The 18,530-nt window shown below is 36.7% G+C and overlaps 1 protein-coding gene across 1 annotated transcript; it reads right to left on the reverse strand.

Annotated features, from left to right (window-relative positions):
* Window positions 1-809: 809 nt before the first annotated feature.
* enpp2l (ectonucleotide pyrophosphatase/phosphodiesterase 2-like) lies at window positions 810-18,111 on the reverse strand. Its single transcript, XM_073858697.1, has 26 exons — window positions 17,968-18,111; window positions 17,046-17,189; window positions 16,487-16,583; window positions 16,261-16,398; window positions 16,027-16,153; window positions 14,338-14,391; window positions 14,163-14,260; window positions 12,678-12,757; window positions 12,480-12,599; window positions 12,228-12,283; window positions 11,802-11,867; window positions 11,642-11,717; window positions 11,403-11,508; window positions 10,416-10,542; window positions 10,161-10,188; window positions 9,869-9,996; window positions 9,663-9,726; window positions 9,477-9,564; window positions 9,231-9,400; window positions 8,228-8,279; window positions 7,966-8,105; window positions 6,505-6,628; window positions 6,340-6,402; window positions 5,685-5,817; window positions 4,621-4,774; window positions 810-1,429 (listed from the first exon to the last, which is right to left on the reverse strand). The coding sequence occupies exons 2-26, from the start codon at window positions 17,067-17,069 to the stop codon at window positions 1,259-1,261; spliced, it is 2,484 nt and encodes an 827-aa protein (XP_073714798.1). The 5' UTR covers window positions 17,070-17,189; window positions 17,968-18,111; the 3' UTR covers window positions 810-1,258.
* Window positions 18,112-18,530: the final 419 nt, after the last annotated feature.

Consider the following 18,530-nt stretch of genomic DNA (forward strand, 5'->3'; position numbering starts at 1 on the left):
GGTTAAGATTTGAAATGGTTTGGTGATGCTTTTATTTCTCATTTATTATAAACCCTTAAAAACTGCACATACAAAATTATATTAGGTGTATGGATGGATATTTTTTGGTCTGTGTCAGTGATCTAAAGTCTTGAGACGAGACTATGAGTCGTGATTTATTTAATCAAAGTTATTTTACTCTATTGTAGATATTTCAGATCAACTGTACCAAAGACAGAATGAAGAAATATCCATCCACCATCATACTCATATAACATGTCTTCATCAGATGATATACTGCCAGTGGAAAATGACAAAACAATGATGAAATCACAATCATTTCTGCTGATTATTAAAGCACACTGATGATGAATTAATCAGAGTTATATGAGGATGAATCATTAGTTGAATGTCCTCATGTAATCTCACTGTTAATGTTTTACTCTAGAGACTTCTGCACTTTATTATCAAACACATTATCTGGTAATAAACAAGATCAAGAGTCAAAAACTAAATCTACTTTTCTTTTGTCATCAGATTAGAGACAATGATGCTGTTTCTTATGAAAAAGACTTTAGTGACCATATATAACACATATCACTGACTACTATAGTTAAATACGGTTTAATTCTGTTTTCTTTTACATTTACACATTTGTCAGATGTGCAGTTTGTGTGTTTTCTGGGGTCAAACCCATGACCTTTGTGTGGCTAACACAGTTCAGTTGAGCTACAACATGAGTACGTACCTATTCTTCATCCAGGTACTCCAGATAAAACTCTGTGAAAGTGATTTTAAGTGTGTAGTTGTATGTAAACACACAAACACACTGACAGTAAACAGGAGATTTATTGAACAGAGATCTGTTAGTAAGATGACATCACTTCCTGCACTCTTACTGTACATTCACATAACAGCAGAATTATTGTAAACGTAATGACAACAAGAATTCTGACAGGACATAAACTCAACCTAAATCTTTTGTCAGATCTGGAAAGACATTAAACACTTATTCACTATTGCTTTTGCATGCGTGGTCACATGCGTCACATGAACATGAATGCATACAGAAAACACACACACGAAGACACACACACGAAGACACACACACACACACACACACACACACACACACACACACACACACACACACAGTTTTAACACACACTGGTAAATCTAAGCTGAACATGAGTTGTGTGACAGTTTGATGTTTATTAGCTTTAAGGTGAGTAATAAATATGACGGCTTATAAAAGCATACAGTCAGAGCTTCAGGTGTGTCAGGCGTCGTCCTCAAACGTCTGCATGTGTGTTTTGAGCGCCAGCACACGCGTGTAAGACAGCGCTGTGGACCGATAGAAGTCCAGACCCGTCAGGATCTCCACATCTCTCACACGTGCTGTATGTAACTTCAGCAGATCCTCCACCCAATGAGATTCATCATCAGAGCTCTGACAGGTTACAGCAAAGAGAGAGATGTGAGAGAGAGAGACACGTGAGCTTATCAGACAGGGTGAAAGGTCAATCAAAGGTTACAGCAGAGAGAGAGATATGTGACAGAGAGACACGTGAGCTTATCATACAGGGTGAAAGGTCACCTTCATATGTGTTTATATAGCAGGAGAATATTTCATTTGTATTAAAACTTCATCTGACAATATGAGCACTGAAGTGTTGACTCATCTCATCTCATATGATGTTAAGTTATTCCCAACACAGATGACACATGACTTCATTACTCTGGTAAACTGACTCATAGCTGACATCAGACTGTGTGTTTGTACACCTGACAGATCTCAATAATGTCACATTCATATTTTCCTCTAGTTTGATTTGTCGTAATATTTAACAATATTTCAACTATTTTACTGTCAACACATTTGTGTCACAGAGTAAATCATCTCTCTTTAAATTACACGTGACGTACAGCTACCTATTGCTCAAAATTAAAAATGATAAAAATATAACAACAAAAAGCTGTTGCATAAAGTGTTAAACAAGTTTATAAGCAGTAGTTCAGTGCCAAAATGAAACTACTAGTAGTGATTATTAACTTACAACTTTCGTTGTAGAACGAAAAGATATACAGTAAGAGCAGCTTTGTACCAAAGCGGTTGATATGATAAATAAATTGTAGAGGTGGTTTTTTTTTAAGAATTCTTTAGGTTCTTTTACAAAGACAATATTTAATGTTTTTGCGAGCACTTTTATTTATTTATTTTAGTATGAGTATTTATTTTATTGTCCATATGTGGTTTGGAGTGTTGTGTGTTTGTACTGGATGCCATTGAATGTCATTTTCACTGTAAAACAAATTTACCTCCGGGTACAATAAAAGGTAACCTAACCTAACCTTACCTCCATGTTATTTGAGATGTTAATGTCTTTCTTTTTTTAACTGAACACATTAAGAGTTAAATTGAATTAAATCCTGGCTCGTTCTTGCTTTACAAGGAATCAACATTAAATGTAAGTAGAGCTGAATATAAAATCTAATTTTTAGTTTGTGAGTGAAAGACTAAAGATGAGATATAAAGCACTGTTTGATTCTGACATGTAATATAGAAGTATTTAATATATCTGATCTGCTCATAAAACACTCGACTGAAGAAATAAAAAGCTGTGCTGTGAGAGATTTCAGATCTTTAATAAACTAAAGTGGGTTTATATCTCCATCTGCTGGTGTGAGTCTGAATCACTGACACTGAATGGTCTGACATCAGCTTACATTCAATTATATTATATTAATAGCGCTCTTCACCATTCATTCATTCATTCTTTCAAAGCAGCTTTACATTAATAAGAACAAAAGAAAACATCTCAGCTCAGATTAAATCATGTAACTTATAGTTAATATCAGCTGACTCCTGAGGGCTTGAAATTAAAACTCATAGGAGGAAAACTGTGGGGAAAAAATACTTAGGACAAAAAACCTTGAAAGAGAGACAGACTTACATATTACATATATTAAATACTGTATTATAAATTATATAGGAATTAAGAATTAAGAAAAAAAAACAAGTGGTTAAATTAAACTAAAGTGGTTGGTTGTAAAAAATACTAAAATTTATTAAAAATACTACATATGAAGTACTATGTATTAAAAATACTATATATAAAAAAGTACTATATATTAAATACTATGTATAAAAATACTATATATATAAAAGTACTATATATTAAATAATATATATTAAATATTATACTAAAATACTATATATTAAATACTATACATATAAAAATAGTATATATTAAAAAGTATTATAAATTAAATACTATGTATTAAAAATACTATATATTATATATATAATATATATAATTTATATATATAAAATGAGGCAAAAATAGAAGCAATTAGAGCATATATATATAATATATATTTGCTCTAATTGCTTCTATTTTTTCCTCATTTGTAAGTCACTTTGGACATTAATAGAAGAGTTACACCGCACTCACGATCAATAAGGTGCCAGACAATAAAGTAGTCAATAAACATATGTCTCAATTTAATCCTTCTAAAGAAAAGGAACAGATCAGTCTTAATCTCAAAACAGATTGTATGGCTAGTTGGAACAAAACTGTCATTTCACTGATTATGCTCATGCAGTTTCTTCTTTATGTTTTCAGGGAATTGAGCAGATTAAATTACGTAGAGGTGGCAACATTGATTAAGTGTTATGTCGAAGGGAATTGTACTGGATTCATACGCTGGACAGGTTTAAATGTGAATTTTGACATGAGCGTTATGTTATAGCTGAAGTTGCATACAAAAATCTGTCTGATTCTTGAATACAGCAATTTATGAAGGTTGTTACTGATGTTTGTTGTACTTATTGAGTATGTATGTATTTATATATTTTTTTCTGTATATATGTTTCTTTCTTGTTGTTTTTTTGTGAATTGATGTCTTTTTCACTATGGGGAGAAAATGTGTAAATCACATAGACACTGAGTCTGTGGAGTTGATTATAGAAGAAAAAACTACAACTCCCAATATTGGACTACAACTCTCCCACCTGATTTTCACAGGTGCGGCAATCATTGTTGATTGTCTTGATGTATCTGAACATAGTCAAGTGATGGGCCGCGTTTGTTGTTTGTATACCCTGAAGATGGTCTTTTGACCGAAAGCTTGGTAAGGTTATTAAAACCTGCTGCTAAAGGATTTAAGTGTGCAGACGTCTTTATTTTTATTAAAGGAGCATTTCACCCGTAGAAACATTAATCTTTATTGAAAGTGTCTTATATTTGTAGGTGAAATTTAACATGCATTTAGAGTTTGGTGATTATTTGACAGAAAAAAAGGGGTGTTTGTAGTCTCACTCCCTCAACAAAGATATTGGACTTCCTTCTTTCAATGATGCAAAATGATGATTTTTACATCATTGAAAGAAGGAAGTGAAATACTGAAATCTGTATTTCTCCTGTCTCAGTGGCAATTGAGAAAATTATGCATGACCATTCAAAAACATCACTGGGGTTCTAACTATACAAAGCTTAATGCAAATGGGTGAAGTGTCCCTTTAAGTCACTTTGGACAAAAGCATCTGCTAAATGACTCAATGTAAATGTAAAACTATAGATGTGTGTGCGTATTTGTGTCTGTTTGTCTGTGTGTGTGTGTGTGTGTGTATCTACTAACATTGCAGCTCTCCGAGTTGTCTGGTCGGTGTGGTAGAATAAAGCAGGTGATGCTCAGATCTTCATTACAGTTGTCCAGAGTCTGATTCACTTCTGTACAACTAGTTATGATGCTGTAGAAATGAGTAGGAACATGGACAGATCCCTGCGCATGCCTACACACACACACACACACACAACAACAACACAAGTGCATGACATTATTAGTCACTGTCTGAAATAACACTTTATACCTTCATTCACTATTCTCTACATTTATTCATTAATATAGTCCACATGAAAAAGTGACACTGAGGAGTTGTTATGTAAGGGATAATGTAGAGGCAGCCGGTAGTTATTGGGAAATAAGCCCCGACAGTGTGATCAGGACCCGACGCGAAGCGGAGGGTCTTGTATCACACTGAAGGGGCTTATTTCCCAATAACTACCGACTGCCTCTACATTATCCCGCTTATTACACGGCTACTTGCCACATAAGAAAAAAAACTGGACATGAATATGAATTTGAAACATTTTATTGGCATATTTGTTTTAAATTAACATTTTTATCCTTCCGCGAAACTTTGCACAGATGCATAAAATGATCGTAATACCTTATTAAGATCCTCTGCTTCATACTTGTCTGTCTCCATTTTTTTCTCTTTTAGCCAGTCTTTGAGAAGTTTTAATGCCCATTCTGTATTTTTGTGTGTGATGGCTTCGTAGCTGTCATGCTCTATTTTGTCAAGTTCAGTCTCAGTAAGCTGTCTGTGTCTTGTCGTGGTTGTCGAGTGTTTGTCACAAGATGGCGCCAAACAGACAGTAATCTTTATTGATCTTTATTGGCGCGGAGCGATTTCACTCGTGCAAGTAGTCCGGCTATGCGTTATTACTTTGGAGCGGTTATTATTTGAAAAGAACGAACCTGCAAATGTCTCAACTGACCAATCAGAATCAAGCATTCCAGAGAGCCGTGTAATAATGTGGGACATTATAGGATTAAACTGTTCATTAACATGAACAATCTAAAAGATGTGTGTGTGCGTGTGTGTGTGTGTGTGTGTGTATGTATGAGATGTCACTCACTCTTTGATTTTGTCATTTGTGTCTCTCAGTCCATTGTGGTCGTAATCAAACACAGGACCGACGATCACATTCACTTCAATATTCTGAAGACTGAACCTGCGGAAAACCTCACGCTGCAGATATCTCCACACCCCTACACATTACACACACACACACACACACAAACACACACATTACACAGACACACACTTTCTCTGACTCCAGTTTGTTTTATTATGAGTCTGGACTACAGAATCGTATATTCCCGCACATAAATACAAATACACTATTCATGACTCCTCTTTAGGAAGTTGGGCTGCAGATGTGCAGTGGGAGAGGTGGTGTGATGATTGACAGATGATAAAAGACTTAACAAACTGCTTCTAACAAAACCTTTTGTTTATAAATGTGTTTAATATAAACGAGTTTGCCATTATACAAAGTTTTTGTTACACACTCCAGAGATCAACGAGTGTTATTTGTTAGCTCAGTTGTGAGTAAAGAGTAAAGTGTTGATGTATGAGGCTTCAATCATTTACACTTCTGTAGTTTCATCTAAACTCCCCTTTAAATCACATACACTATATTTATCTGATATGATGGTCTGGATGATTGTGTCTTTATTATTATGTAAAGTTGAATGACATCAGTGCTGATTTGTGTGATTTATACTCACTTTTAAAAGCAGGATACATGGGAACTGTGTTTGTTATGAGTGAAGCATCAGTGACTGAGAAATCTGTACAGAGACAAACACATCACAATCATTTATAACATACCTGATATAATCAACAACAACTGTGTGTGTGTGTCTGTGTGTGTGCGTGTGTGTGTTACAGACCGGGTGGGTAAAGGAAAGCGTGTGTAACATCAGATTCTTGGCTGTATGTCTTGCACATGTGTGTGTGTTCAAGTCGAGGATCTGCTCTCACACACTCGCTGGACGACACCACCGCTACATCAACCTACAAACACACACAAACACACACACGCACGCACAATGATATTAGTTGCATGTATTTATTTCATCGCACATTAATAAATCAGTGTGTTCCCAGTGTAAAACATCATATTATATTTCTTTTTCACTTCAAGGCCAATATTTGAAGGCCCCTCACTTAAGGGGTCACTATAAAAACATGTCCCTTTCATTCTCACAGTGTCAAATTTGTGTAACAACGCTCCCTATTGGCCAGAGGTGTCTTACCCGGACATTTACTCGTACCTCATCGAGTCAACAGGGAAGCAAGTGAATGATTTTACTTCGTATTTGAAAGTTACTTTGTATTTATATATATTATGTCTTTATATTTAGAGTAATGAGTGCACTTTTCCGTCCAGCCATATAACTAGCCTTAGTGATTTTCCAGCAATCACTGGATAGCGTTGTTACACAAAACTTGACGCTGTGAGAATGAAAGGGACATGTTCCTACACTGACCAAACCAAACGTGTCAATGTATCCCTCGCGCTCCATGGCAGGCAGGATGGACAGACAAACACTCGACATGCCCAATCTGAGTGATTTCACAAGCCATTTACGCCTGCCGGCTGTGTAAAAACGTTGCTTTGTTCCGTTATTTTGAATGGAAGTCAATGGAAGGTCTTGTTTATTTTCCCCCAAAAAGGGGCGGTGACGTAATTAACAGTCAAGTTCCCGGATGTGCCGGTAGTCCGTAAGAACCCAGAAATAAGTTTTTATAAGCTGTCGACTTAAAAAAACGAGCGTTTAAAGACACAAAAATGGATACAGGCAACTTTTCATAGTACTTCTATTAGTAGAACTACATCCACTAGGGGGAAACGTAGTCGGCGATCCACTTTATTCTCCTTAAAGGCTGGGTTTTACGGCTCGACAGTTTATAAAAACTTATTTCTGGGTTCTTTGGCTTGTTAGCTGTACATATTGTCACACAGCAGCTTTTAGGCATTATTCTGTTTTTTGTTATAAGCCAGAAATGACAAGGAGGCAGCCTCTCGCAATGCGAAGTCGGTGGAGACGGTTGGATTGTTTTCCTCCGGGTGGGCGTGGTTTTCGGGTTATGACGCGCTGCGCTCTGTCTCTATACAGACTACCGGCACATCCGGGTTTGTGTCAATTTTGGGCATTGTGATGTCAGCTCAGATGTATGCCATCCAGACGTTCACTGTCGTTTTTTAGAAGTGATTTCTTTTAAAGCAAATAACTCCCTTTGCATTGAATTCAGATGTTATTTATGTTGTTTAACAGCAACGTTACACACAAACTGAAGTACAAAACACAAATATAATAATAAAAAAGCAGGCCTTTAACAGTGTTTACCTGTGGTGTTAGGGTAAATGATGTCCACAGTGGCATGTTGATGTGATGACTGTAACCGCTGCAGTAATGTGAGTTACACAACAGTGTGTATGATGTGAGGAACAGAACAGCTGGACGACCAAACGGCAGGTGTGTTACATCTACACACACACATCAAACATTATATAATCAAAGGTATATAAACAGTAATATATGTGTCTATAATGTTAAGAGATTTGATTGGCAGGTTATGTGTACAGTGTTGATATGAAGAGAGCTTAACTGTTTAACTGCTCATCCACGTCAAACCTCTCTGTATTTTCTTCAATCTTATTCTGAAAATTAAAACACATTTATTTACACATACAGCACATAATGTAAGGAATCATTCACATCGGGCTGTTGAATTACTTAAAATAATGCATACACAATGAGGTAATGCAGACTTACGTTATGCTGGACACACACGCCAAAAGATAATCAGGCCAAGTTTGTTGGCTTGTTGATTTCTTGACTTCACTCAAACCCTTTTCTTTTTTCCCTTCAGTTTTCTGTGAAAATCTTTCCAAGTACTATCATTGAAATATCTTCCTGCATATCATCAATCATGCTTATTCTGAAGTCTCGCAAGATTTTGTGAGATTTGCTGTGTTCACACGAGACTCTGGTTGAAAATCTGTTTGTGTGTTGTGTGCTGTCATTGACACATTATGGCACATCACACACTTTAGGATCCAAACTGTTAAATCTACGATTTGTTTGTAGTCTATCAGATTTCTAAAATCTTTTATGATCTTTTGGTGTGTACCCAGCATTATTGTGCATTATTTTCAATAGTTCAAAGGACCGGAGTCAATTCTTCCTCTTATACCACAGACATTACATTACTCTGGTGGTTATTTTAAGACATTTGACAGCTCAGGTGTGCGGTTTAAAAGAAAATAATCAACACCTATGAAACATTTCTCAGCCAATCAGAATAATCAACAGACCTGTGGTATAAATGTTTATACAGCACATTATACTGTTGAGGTATCAACCATTGGTTAAAGTCGTTCATTAACATGACAATGACTATAAGTTAATAACTTTACTATTTGGAAGTTTAGGTCATGTACACAAGAATGAGATTAAAGGACTGCAGTTGTGTAAAATACAAAATATAAAGACTTGAGTGTCTGTCATTCTGCAAACTGATTTCAACTGGGATTTAGATTCAGTATTTTGTTGTTGGTGATGTGAATCCAAATAAATGAAGAAAATGTGTGTCTGTGTGAGTCTCTGACCTCATCATCACAGTTACAGTCCAAGTCTTGGGTCACTTCAGTGGGTGGGGTTAAAGGTTTAGGTGATGTCACTTCCTCTGGTTGTGTAGGGGTGTATGAGGGGTTTTTCAACATGCTGTTTAGACTGCCATGAGTCCCGTTATTAGGGGCTGGAGTCAAACCCAACAGATCTATACAACACACACACATCAGATTAATTCTGATTCTTGTTAGCACAGTTAATTAGTAAGAAATATAATGTCTCACCACACATGAGGTTATAAAGCTCAATGTTTTCAAAAACAGGCACTTGTGTCTTGAATTTGAAACTCGGACCAAATCCCAGAAAGATTGTCTATGACAAAAATACAACAGTAAGACAGACAGACAGACAGGTACATTCACTGACAGATACAAAGACAGACAAAGAGACAGACAGCTTTATTGATTTACCTGCATGCTGTTGATCTTGTTGTCAAATCCATGATCTCCATAAAACCCACATGTAGCAGGTGATCTGTGGTTTATATTCAGACATGTTTCATGTGTTATTATATTGTGTGTGCCAGTAACCAGCAGCAGTAATCATTTATATAAACTTTATATTTATACTGTATACATAAATACAGACTTAAAGATAAAAGACTGAAGTTACACACATGGCTACATGCCACTTTCTCTCCAACAGCAGGTGCACGTCCTCAATGCGTCTGTTGTTGACGTAATGAAGTCGTTTCGGTAGATGTTGTTTCAGGTACGGTTTAAAGTGTTGATTTCGCTTCTTACACTGTGAAAGGTCAAAGGTCATATGTAATAACATTGTGCTGCGGTCACACTAAACTATTCATTTCACACACAGACCTCCATTTATACACAAGTGAATGCTACAAACTCAACAATCATTCATCTGAAAGATTAAAGTAATCAAGTTGTGTTGTGTTGTGTACTTACTGTTAAATTAGCTACAATCTCTTTAGGATCATCTGAAACATAAAGACACGAGAAAATGAAACATCATCTATATATAGAACTATAAATGCAAAATAATTTGTCATCTTTTATTTGCTGTTATTTGAAAGTACATGTACACACATACATAATGTCCTCATTATTATGCTCATACAGTTCAATTCATTTCAATCAGGTATTATTTCAGAAAGGGTTAACTTGTGTGTGTGTGTGTGCGCGCACGTTTTGTGTATGTACTCATATGGTGTAGTGTTGTTTTTGGGTCCGATTCTCCCCGAGGATCCTGGAATGAGTCTGAGATCATTCACATTAAGTTCATAAGAGCCCAAATACTCTGTGCGTTCACAGTGAGACTCCTCCATACCTGAACACACACACAGATCAGAGATCAGTTTCTCTTGCTTTAAACCACACTTCATCATTCTGCACTCATTCACTGAAGTCTATCTGCTTCTCAGTTTTAGCTTCTCTATTTAGCTTCTCCGTGACTCTTTGGGTCCTTGCAAATGGTCAAATGAGAAATGCTAGTTAGCTATGGCCAGGTGGATGTAACAAGCTCGCTGATTGGCTCTGATTGTACGTCATGCACAGATTTATAGATCTCGGTTGAGGACCCAAAGAGTCACAGAAAAGCTAAATAGAGAGGCTAAAATGAAAAGCAAATCGAATAGCGAAAAGAATAAGGAGAACCATCAGGAAAATGAAAACAGAAATGTTAAACAGAAATGACCTTTAAATGCCTAATTTAAACCTGTATTTGTAGTTCAATTTATAAATCCAGTTATTTATTTCTCTTTTTAAATTGCTTTTTGAAATACATTTTGAAATTCCATTATTTAATTAAGAATTTGTAAATGCAATTTAAAATGATGAACTTATTACGTGTTTTATGTTGTTTTTGTAAATTGTTATATTAATTTGAACTATTTATTAATGGATTAATATTTCATTTTTACATTATTGTTATAATCTCACTTTTTATTGCCTAATAAAATGTTACATAATGATTTTTTTTGTAACTTTGTCTATTTATTTATAAATTAATTAATGATTTTTTAAACAAATCTATTAATTGCTATTTTTATTGTCCAGGTAGTTCTTTATTAGATTTTACGTGACTCTTGTGGTCCTCCATACAAATGTGCGTTGGAAAGGAAGAGGGGTCTCGTTTTTTACAAGGTTTTAGACGCAAAATGTGAAGCGCCCCTAAAGATGACGACTCACCGTGATCCCCCACCAGAATCAAATTCACACAGCGATGAAGATTCATCTGCTTCAGTCCGTTCATCAGCTGACCAATGATGTTATCAATCTTCCTCAGAGTGTTATCCAGCTGTCCAAATACACACACACACACACACACACACACACACACACACACACATATACAGATACACAAAGACAAGGGTTCAGTGTTGTGTTTTGACAGACAGACAGACATTGTGAATGTGTTTCGTGTGTTTCAGCTCATTGCTCAGAGGACCCAACATGTGTCCATAAGTATCAGGCTGTTCAGAATGTGCAGCATAAACATACGGCCTGAAAAACAGACAAATCACTGAATCACAACACCGTCTGTGACCTGAACATCATTCATGCTTTCACTAAGAATAAATAAACAACCTCTCATCATCAGACAGATGAAGCCACTGAAGAATAGTCAAAATCCTCCTCTCCAATGGAATCACCCTACAGACAGAGAGAGAGAGAGAGAGAGAGAGAGAGAGAGAGAGAGAGAGAGAGAGAGAGAGAGAGAGATTGACTAAGACATGTCAATCATCTAGAGACAATGGCTCTTTACACACAGAAAGATGTTAGTGTTTGTGTTTACTCGCTCTGTGTGTGTGTGTGTGTGTGTGTTATGTGTGTGTGTGTGTGTGTAATGTCTTTGTTTGAATCAGATGTTGATGATGTCATGAGATGTGATGCTGTGACACTCTGAGCTTTACTCTAAACTCTACTGGAGAATAAATGAGGTTCATATGAGGTTTGTCCCGTCAGATATAATCACTCATTGATCAGATATTCATCTTAAACATTATTGCTCACCACGGCCAGAAAAATGTTCCAGCTTTTAAGTCCTGTTTCTCTGCTGTGATCCAAATCTGAGAAGACAAAATTCAAATATGAAACAGTTGTCAGATCCTTCAGTTCTATTACTGTACAACATCGAGAGTTATGTGAAGAAAAACTGAGCGTAATTATTTATGAGGTAAAAACATGTGCAGATAATATTATGTATATAAATATTGTTGCTCTGTGATTGGCTCAGAGCCGTGTGTGGGAGGAGTCAGGACTCACAGGTTGCCCACCCCACCAGCGATGATTGAGTTTTTCTCGGCCTCTCAGTTTGAAATGGGCTTTAAAGACGGGATCATACATGGAGTTGCACACAATCCCATGAGACTCTGGATACAAACCCTGATGCAGAACACAAACAATGAGACACAATCCATCACACTGAGGTGTAAAGTCTGTCTGTCTGCGTGCGTGTGATACCGTAGCCAGTGTGTAGAGGTTTGGGAAGGTTTTGGATGGGTACATGGGTCTCATATGAGGGGAATGAGTTCCACACGATCCTAAACAAAACAAAACAGCTTAAAACTCTGAAAGAGACAGAAAAAAAAATCAAACGCCTATAAAAGAAAGAGCAGATATTTAATGTGAGATAATTAGAGTCTCTGTTAGCGTTAATGTCCCTCTTAAAGTTAATGGGTCATAAACTCAGAAATCAATTCAGTCCAAGAACAGATTGTACTGAAACAAAGCTACTAAAACACTTCATGTCGTTTTTTCTCAGTATGACGTAATATTAAGGCTGCACGATTACTCAAAGAATCAGCATCTCAAATCATAAATGAGATCTTATTTATAAATGACTGCGATTAACTTGCATGTACAGTATTTCCCTGTATTCAGATGCTGTGTTTACAACAATCCAAGATGCTATATCACTCAAACTTGCTCAGTTTGGCAGAATTATGTTAGGCAGACCTAAACACAGTCCATTTACCTGCTGGATTTAAATCAGCAATTTTCACACAAAAGAGCTAAAATAAGCACCATTGAATAAAATCCTCATGCCGGTGGAGACAATGCAATAATTTTTGTTCAGAAAAAAGGCAAGGAAATCTCTCTGTATCATTGCAACAAGTTCCCCATCATTTTAACAGTATTTTTGTAAAAAAAAAAAAAATGTGCGCGAATCATAACCAGAAGGAGGAGTTGTGAGCTGAGTCATGCAACACTGACTGAATAACTTATGATTCATGACATGTTTGTGTCGTTTATATAATATGCACTTACGGGCCTATTTCCAACATAACACAGAAGTCTGACCACATGCAACTCTTGACCCAGTTGGGACTTTTCAATAAAATCAATTGTTAATCCAACAAACACGCAAAACTCCACTGCTACCGCAGAATAAACAAACTATATCTTATTTTGTTTATCTAAAGGTGATGCAGTACAATTTTTTGTGCTCTGCAAATGGCAAATTAAACTTTGAACTTGAACTATATTCATTGTTTCCATAAGGCTGTCTTTCTTCTCCTTACATCCAAAAACACACTCCTGCTTCTTTCATGCTTTTGTTGAGTTTTGATATAAAACAAAGTCGCATGAAGTGATGCTTGTGACTTCTAGCATCCTCGGTTCTAGCGTCTCCCGCTGATGAACGGGTGGTTGTGGTTTTCCAGGGGAAGTGCCCATAAAAGGAAGTGATACGTATAGACACCCCTGAAACGTCAGCTGGACCCGTAATCGAAAAAAAACTTTCCAAAACTTGTACGAACCCTGGCGAAGTGCATTCGGCACAGAAATACTGTGTTACACGTCCAAACGCTTTTTTGACACTTTGCATTTGTTGCCGTACATACTGTACCCTATTACTGTCCTGACACTGTCATGTTTGAGTAACAGTGTGTTTACCATACTGCTTCATCTGTGTCTGTGTGTGTCTAGACATTATATATTGCATACTCAGTTTGTGAATGTTGGGTAAGACACTTTCTCCTTTCTTTAAGTAAGATGCACGAAAGCCATCCAGAGACAGAATGATGAGAGGAGGACGAACAAACCTGTAAAGAATAAAACAACAAATCAGTGTCAGCGTCATAGATGTTTGATTAAAATATCTGAAGATTACATCACTCACCCTGCAGGACACTCAGGACTCTGAATCTCCTCACACGGACCCTCCAACCATGAAGTGTCTCCTAAAACATTACATTACATTTAACAGATGCTTTTATTCAAAGCAGCTTATAAATGAAGTAATGAAAGCAAAGCAAATCAACAAAAGAGCAGCGGCACATAAATGTCTCAGTTAACCTAACGCAGTACACAAAGCCATAAACATTTATATATAATATATTGAAAGAGCAGGAAAGGAAAGAATATGATAAGTAAGTGTTAGTATTGCTGGGTCAGGTATTAATGAAGACTCAGGGTGTAAAAATACATAGATATGATCAATGCATTGATTAAAGGGCCCATGGCACAAGACTTTTTTAAGATGTCAAATAAATCTTCGGTGTCCTCAGAGCACATCTGTGAAGTTTTAGCTCAAAATACCCCACAGATCATTTATTATAAGATGTTCAAATTGCCACTTTGTAGGTGTGAGCAAAAATGTGGTGTTTTGGGTGTGTCCTTTAAAATGCAAATGAGCTGCTGAAGTGCAAACACTGATCACAATGATGGTGGTTTGTTGAAATTAAAACTCAGTTGTGCTTTTCTCTGCACTAAATGTCAGTGCTGTGGTTGGATTGTGCAGATTAAGGGGCGGTATTATTATAATAAGGAGCTCCTTATGACATCATAAGAAGAGCCAAATTTCAACGACCTATTTTTTCATGTGCTTGTAGAGAATGGTTTACCAAAACTAAGTTACTGAGTTGATCTTTTTCACATTTTCTAGGTTGATAGAAGCACTGGGGACCCAATCATAGCACTTAAACATGGAGAAAGTCAGATTTTCATGCCATGGCCCCTTTAAATTCTAACGATACATCAATGCCAGACATAAAATCTGGATATAAGGTACTTTTATTTTAACACTCTCCACGTTTTCATTCCCTGTCATAACATCCTTACGCATTTCTGGCAAAGTGCACATTTTCATTTATTTTCGCCTGCTAGTGTCAGCAAGTGAGCAAAGTTTATTTTTTCTACAACTACCTGAGTGATTGTCACTATTGCACATATTGGCACAAATTACTGAAAGACTTTGACTTTTGCCAACATAAGCTTGATTTTGTGTGACGTTTTCTTCATTATTTTTTTTACATTTATTTAAAACAGTGCATTTGTTTCTCAGTTTGTTGTTGTAAATGTCCTAATTGGGGCAGAGATTGTGTCATTTTCAAAAACTTTAATTAAACATTCATGTATTATATTTTGGTTGCATATGTAAGTTATTAAAAATGTGATTTAACTAGGCACATAATATAAAAATATTGATAAATGAATGGATTAATAATTGTATTGAAGAAGTGTTTGATGTATCTGTAAATATTGCATCACTGGTGGAGAAAATCGATATTGTATCGTAATGAACTGTCTGATTGACACTCCTAATAAAGACTCTGATCTTGTGGCAATAGGCAGATTATTCCACACAGCAGAGAACACACACTCATATAACACACATACACAACACACACATATACACAACACACACAGTCATAGTGTCTAGTTAGAGCTCTGAGGATCAGTTTGTATCTCAGTGTCAGCAGAGACTCAGTCATTGTTTGTACAAAACATTTTCTTCAGTATGTTACATGTGTGTCAGTCTTCTTTCTCTGGACATTGTGTATTTGTTTGTGTGTGTGTGTTTGTGTGTGTGTCTCCTTTACAGAGAGATCTGTAGTTAGTGCAGCAGTCTCCTCTCTCTAGACAGTCTTCAGAGCATTGACAGGCGTAATCTTCATTTCTGGGTTCTCCACAGCGTTCCTTACTGCACTCAAATCCTCCAGCTGAACACACACACACACACACACATATAACATCACACAACATACACAAACAACATCACACCCAACAGACACATGCGTTTTGTTATGTCTGTGTGTAAGTGCTCCAGCTGTTTTGAGACACTGTTCATCAAAATCCGAGCAGCAGCTCAGGTACGTCTTACACAGATTATCACACCTGCAGTTCGGTGGCTCCGCCTCCTTTAGCTCAAAGCACCGCCCCTTACATGAGCCTGAAAAATCTGAGAACACATGAGAGCTGCTGATCTGATCTCTGACACTCTTATCTGATGTGTCTATATATACTGTACTGTATGAAGATGATCAGACCTCGGATCTGTTCAGGTGGGCCGGTATCTTCTGCTGATGTCTGACCTGCCTGAAACACATAACCTTCACACACACACAGTGCTGCTACACACATCATCTGAGAAACACACAAACACAATTAAATAAACATCTGTGTAGTTTTCTCAGTTGTTTACAGGAGATTCAGATCACAGCTGTGTGTTTTATTATTATAAACTAGCTTTCATAAACTGGACTATTAATGAATTATGAATGACCTCTTAATTCTTCTTATCACACAATTTAACTTAACACTCGTCTTACACATACATTAAACCAGAACTTACATCTGAATACTGAGCTATATTTCATGTTTTGTGTTCTCTATCGTGTGTTTTTCCACTAACAGTTCAATAGTTTGTATTTACACAGCATCTTGCGAAATCTGACTAGCAAAGCGACCCACAAACTAAGAGCAAACATGAACATTTATTTCTAAACAAATCTAGTAAAAGCGCAAACCTGACCGCACACCGCTGATCTCGTGACATGTCACACAGCAGTAATATGCGTTATAATAACGTTATAATAAAAATCTTACCAGTTTTCCCACGCGCATGATCATTCCCGTTAAATCCTGCTGCTCCGCTACCGCTGCGCGCTCACGAGTCTGTGCTCATCACCAGAACGCGCTGTTCAGAGTTCTTGGAGTCTGTGCTCGCACTGCGCGTGCGCTCTACACTCACTGTGAAAGAAATCCAACTTCAAAATTAAATTTAGCAATGATTTATTAGTAGGAAGAGTAGATATGTGATAAGAATAATATTAGGCTAATCCTAAACATGTTGCTAACAAAGAATATTATGATAAATGTTTGTCCAAACAATTTCCCAGCAGCATGTAAGTTAATGTTTGGTTCAAGAATTGCTGTTTTCAATCCTCTTTTTTAAAGCTATTGTTGTTGTAGTCAGTCTTAGTTATTTGTTGTGTTTAAAGTTTATTTTTAATGAATGATTGATTGTTTGTCATAAAAATAAGTTATCTAAATGCCTTGAAGTTTGTTTGATTTTTCAAGTTTTCTCTTACTTAGATGATTACAATGTACAGAGAGAGAGACCTTTAAGTTTAATAGATTTACATTGAGCCCGGAGGAGTTTGACACAGACCAAGCTGCTCCAACATGCTGAAGATTTCTTGGAAAACGCTTCATTCACATACGCACTAAACCTCGAGACTCGCGCGCGCGCGCGCGTTCTTTCCACACGCGACTCAAGCACAAACGCGCTGCCGATCGACGGGTTTATTCTGTGTGCCAAAAAGAATAGACGGAAAAAAAAAGATTCATGGTTCAATGTTATCAACACAATTCCTCTAGATGGCATCATGCCTATTCATGACGTCACCATGAATGACTTAACTCTAACCATTAAAACTAGCGGTCTGCTGTTATCATTTGTCACTATTTGCTATCTGTGCTTTGTTTTGAGAAGAATAAAAAATAAATAAAACTAGAGGTCACTTACATTGAGGTGCCAAAATCTTCATTTTTAACCATCAAAGCAGCGCAAGAATGATCTGAGATCGGGATGCTTTCAAATCGCTCTCGATATTTTGAGGTCATAGGTCGAGTGCACTGCGTCTGCGCAGTCCTGTTCTTTCCCGGTCACCTTCAGTGTAGTCTCAGCCTCAGACGTCACGCCCACAAACTGTTGGCTGAACATTATCATTATTGAAGGTCTGGCTACGCGAGACTACCTTCAGTGTGACTCTGCATGGATCCTCATCACTTCTCTGAACTGTTGATGATCAAACTTTATATCTAGCACATCTCGTGTTAAAATAAATATAAACAAACTATTTCATCTATAAGATTTGTGCTTGGTTACATTATGAGAGAGGTAAGAGTGTTCACAGCTACATCATCTGATGCTGTCTGTGTTGGTTGCATTAAATGCATGATTCAGTTTTCTTGTATTCTCAGTCCTGACCCTGTTTTCATTGACAGTATATTGAGTTGAAGAGTCGACCCCAACAGTGGAGCTGGATCCCAAATTTGTAGTGATGTTCAAATTCTGAGTGAACAACT

The sequence above is a fragment of the Misgurnus anguillicaudatus genome, chromosome 20 (assembly GCF_027580225.2).
Source record: "Misgurnus anguillicaudatus chromosome 20, ASM2758022v2, whole genome shotgun sequence".
NCBI classification, from domain to species: Eukaryota; Metazoa; Chordata; class Actinopteri; order Cypriniformes; family Cobitidae; genus Misgurnus; species Misgurnus anguillicaudatus.

Bases quoted from the DNA above. Each gene is read 5' to 3' on its own strand.
- enpp2l (XM_073858697.1), bottom strand. From the start codon at position 17,069: ATGATCATGCGCGTGGGAAAACTG. The intron at 14,261-14,337 runs GTGAGTGATGTA...TATTCTTTACAG, and splicing joins AGTCCTGAGTGTCCTGCAGG to GTTTGTTCGTCCTCCTCTCA. The intron at 12,758-14,162 runs GTATGCAATATA...TGTTTTGTTTAG, and splicing joins ACCCAACATTCACAAACTGA to GATCGTGTGGAACTCATTCC.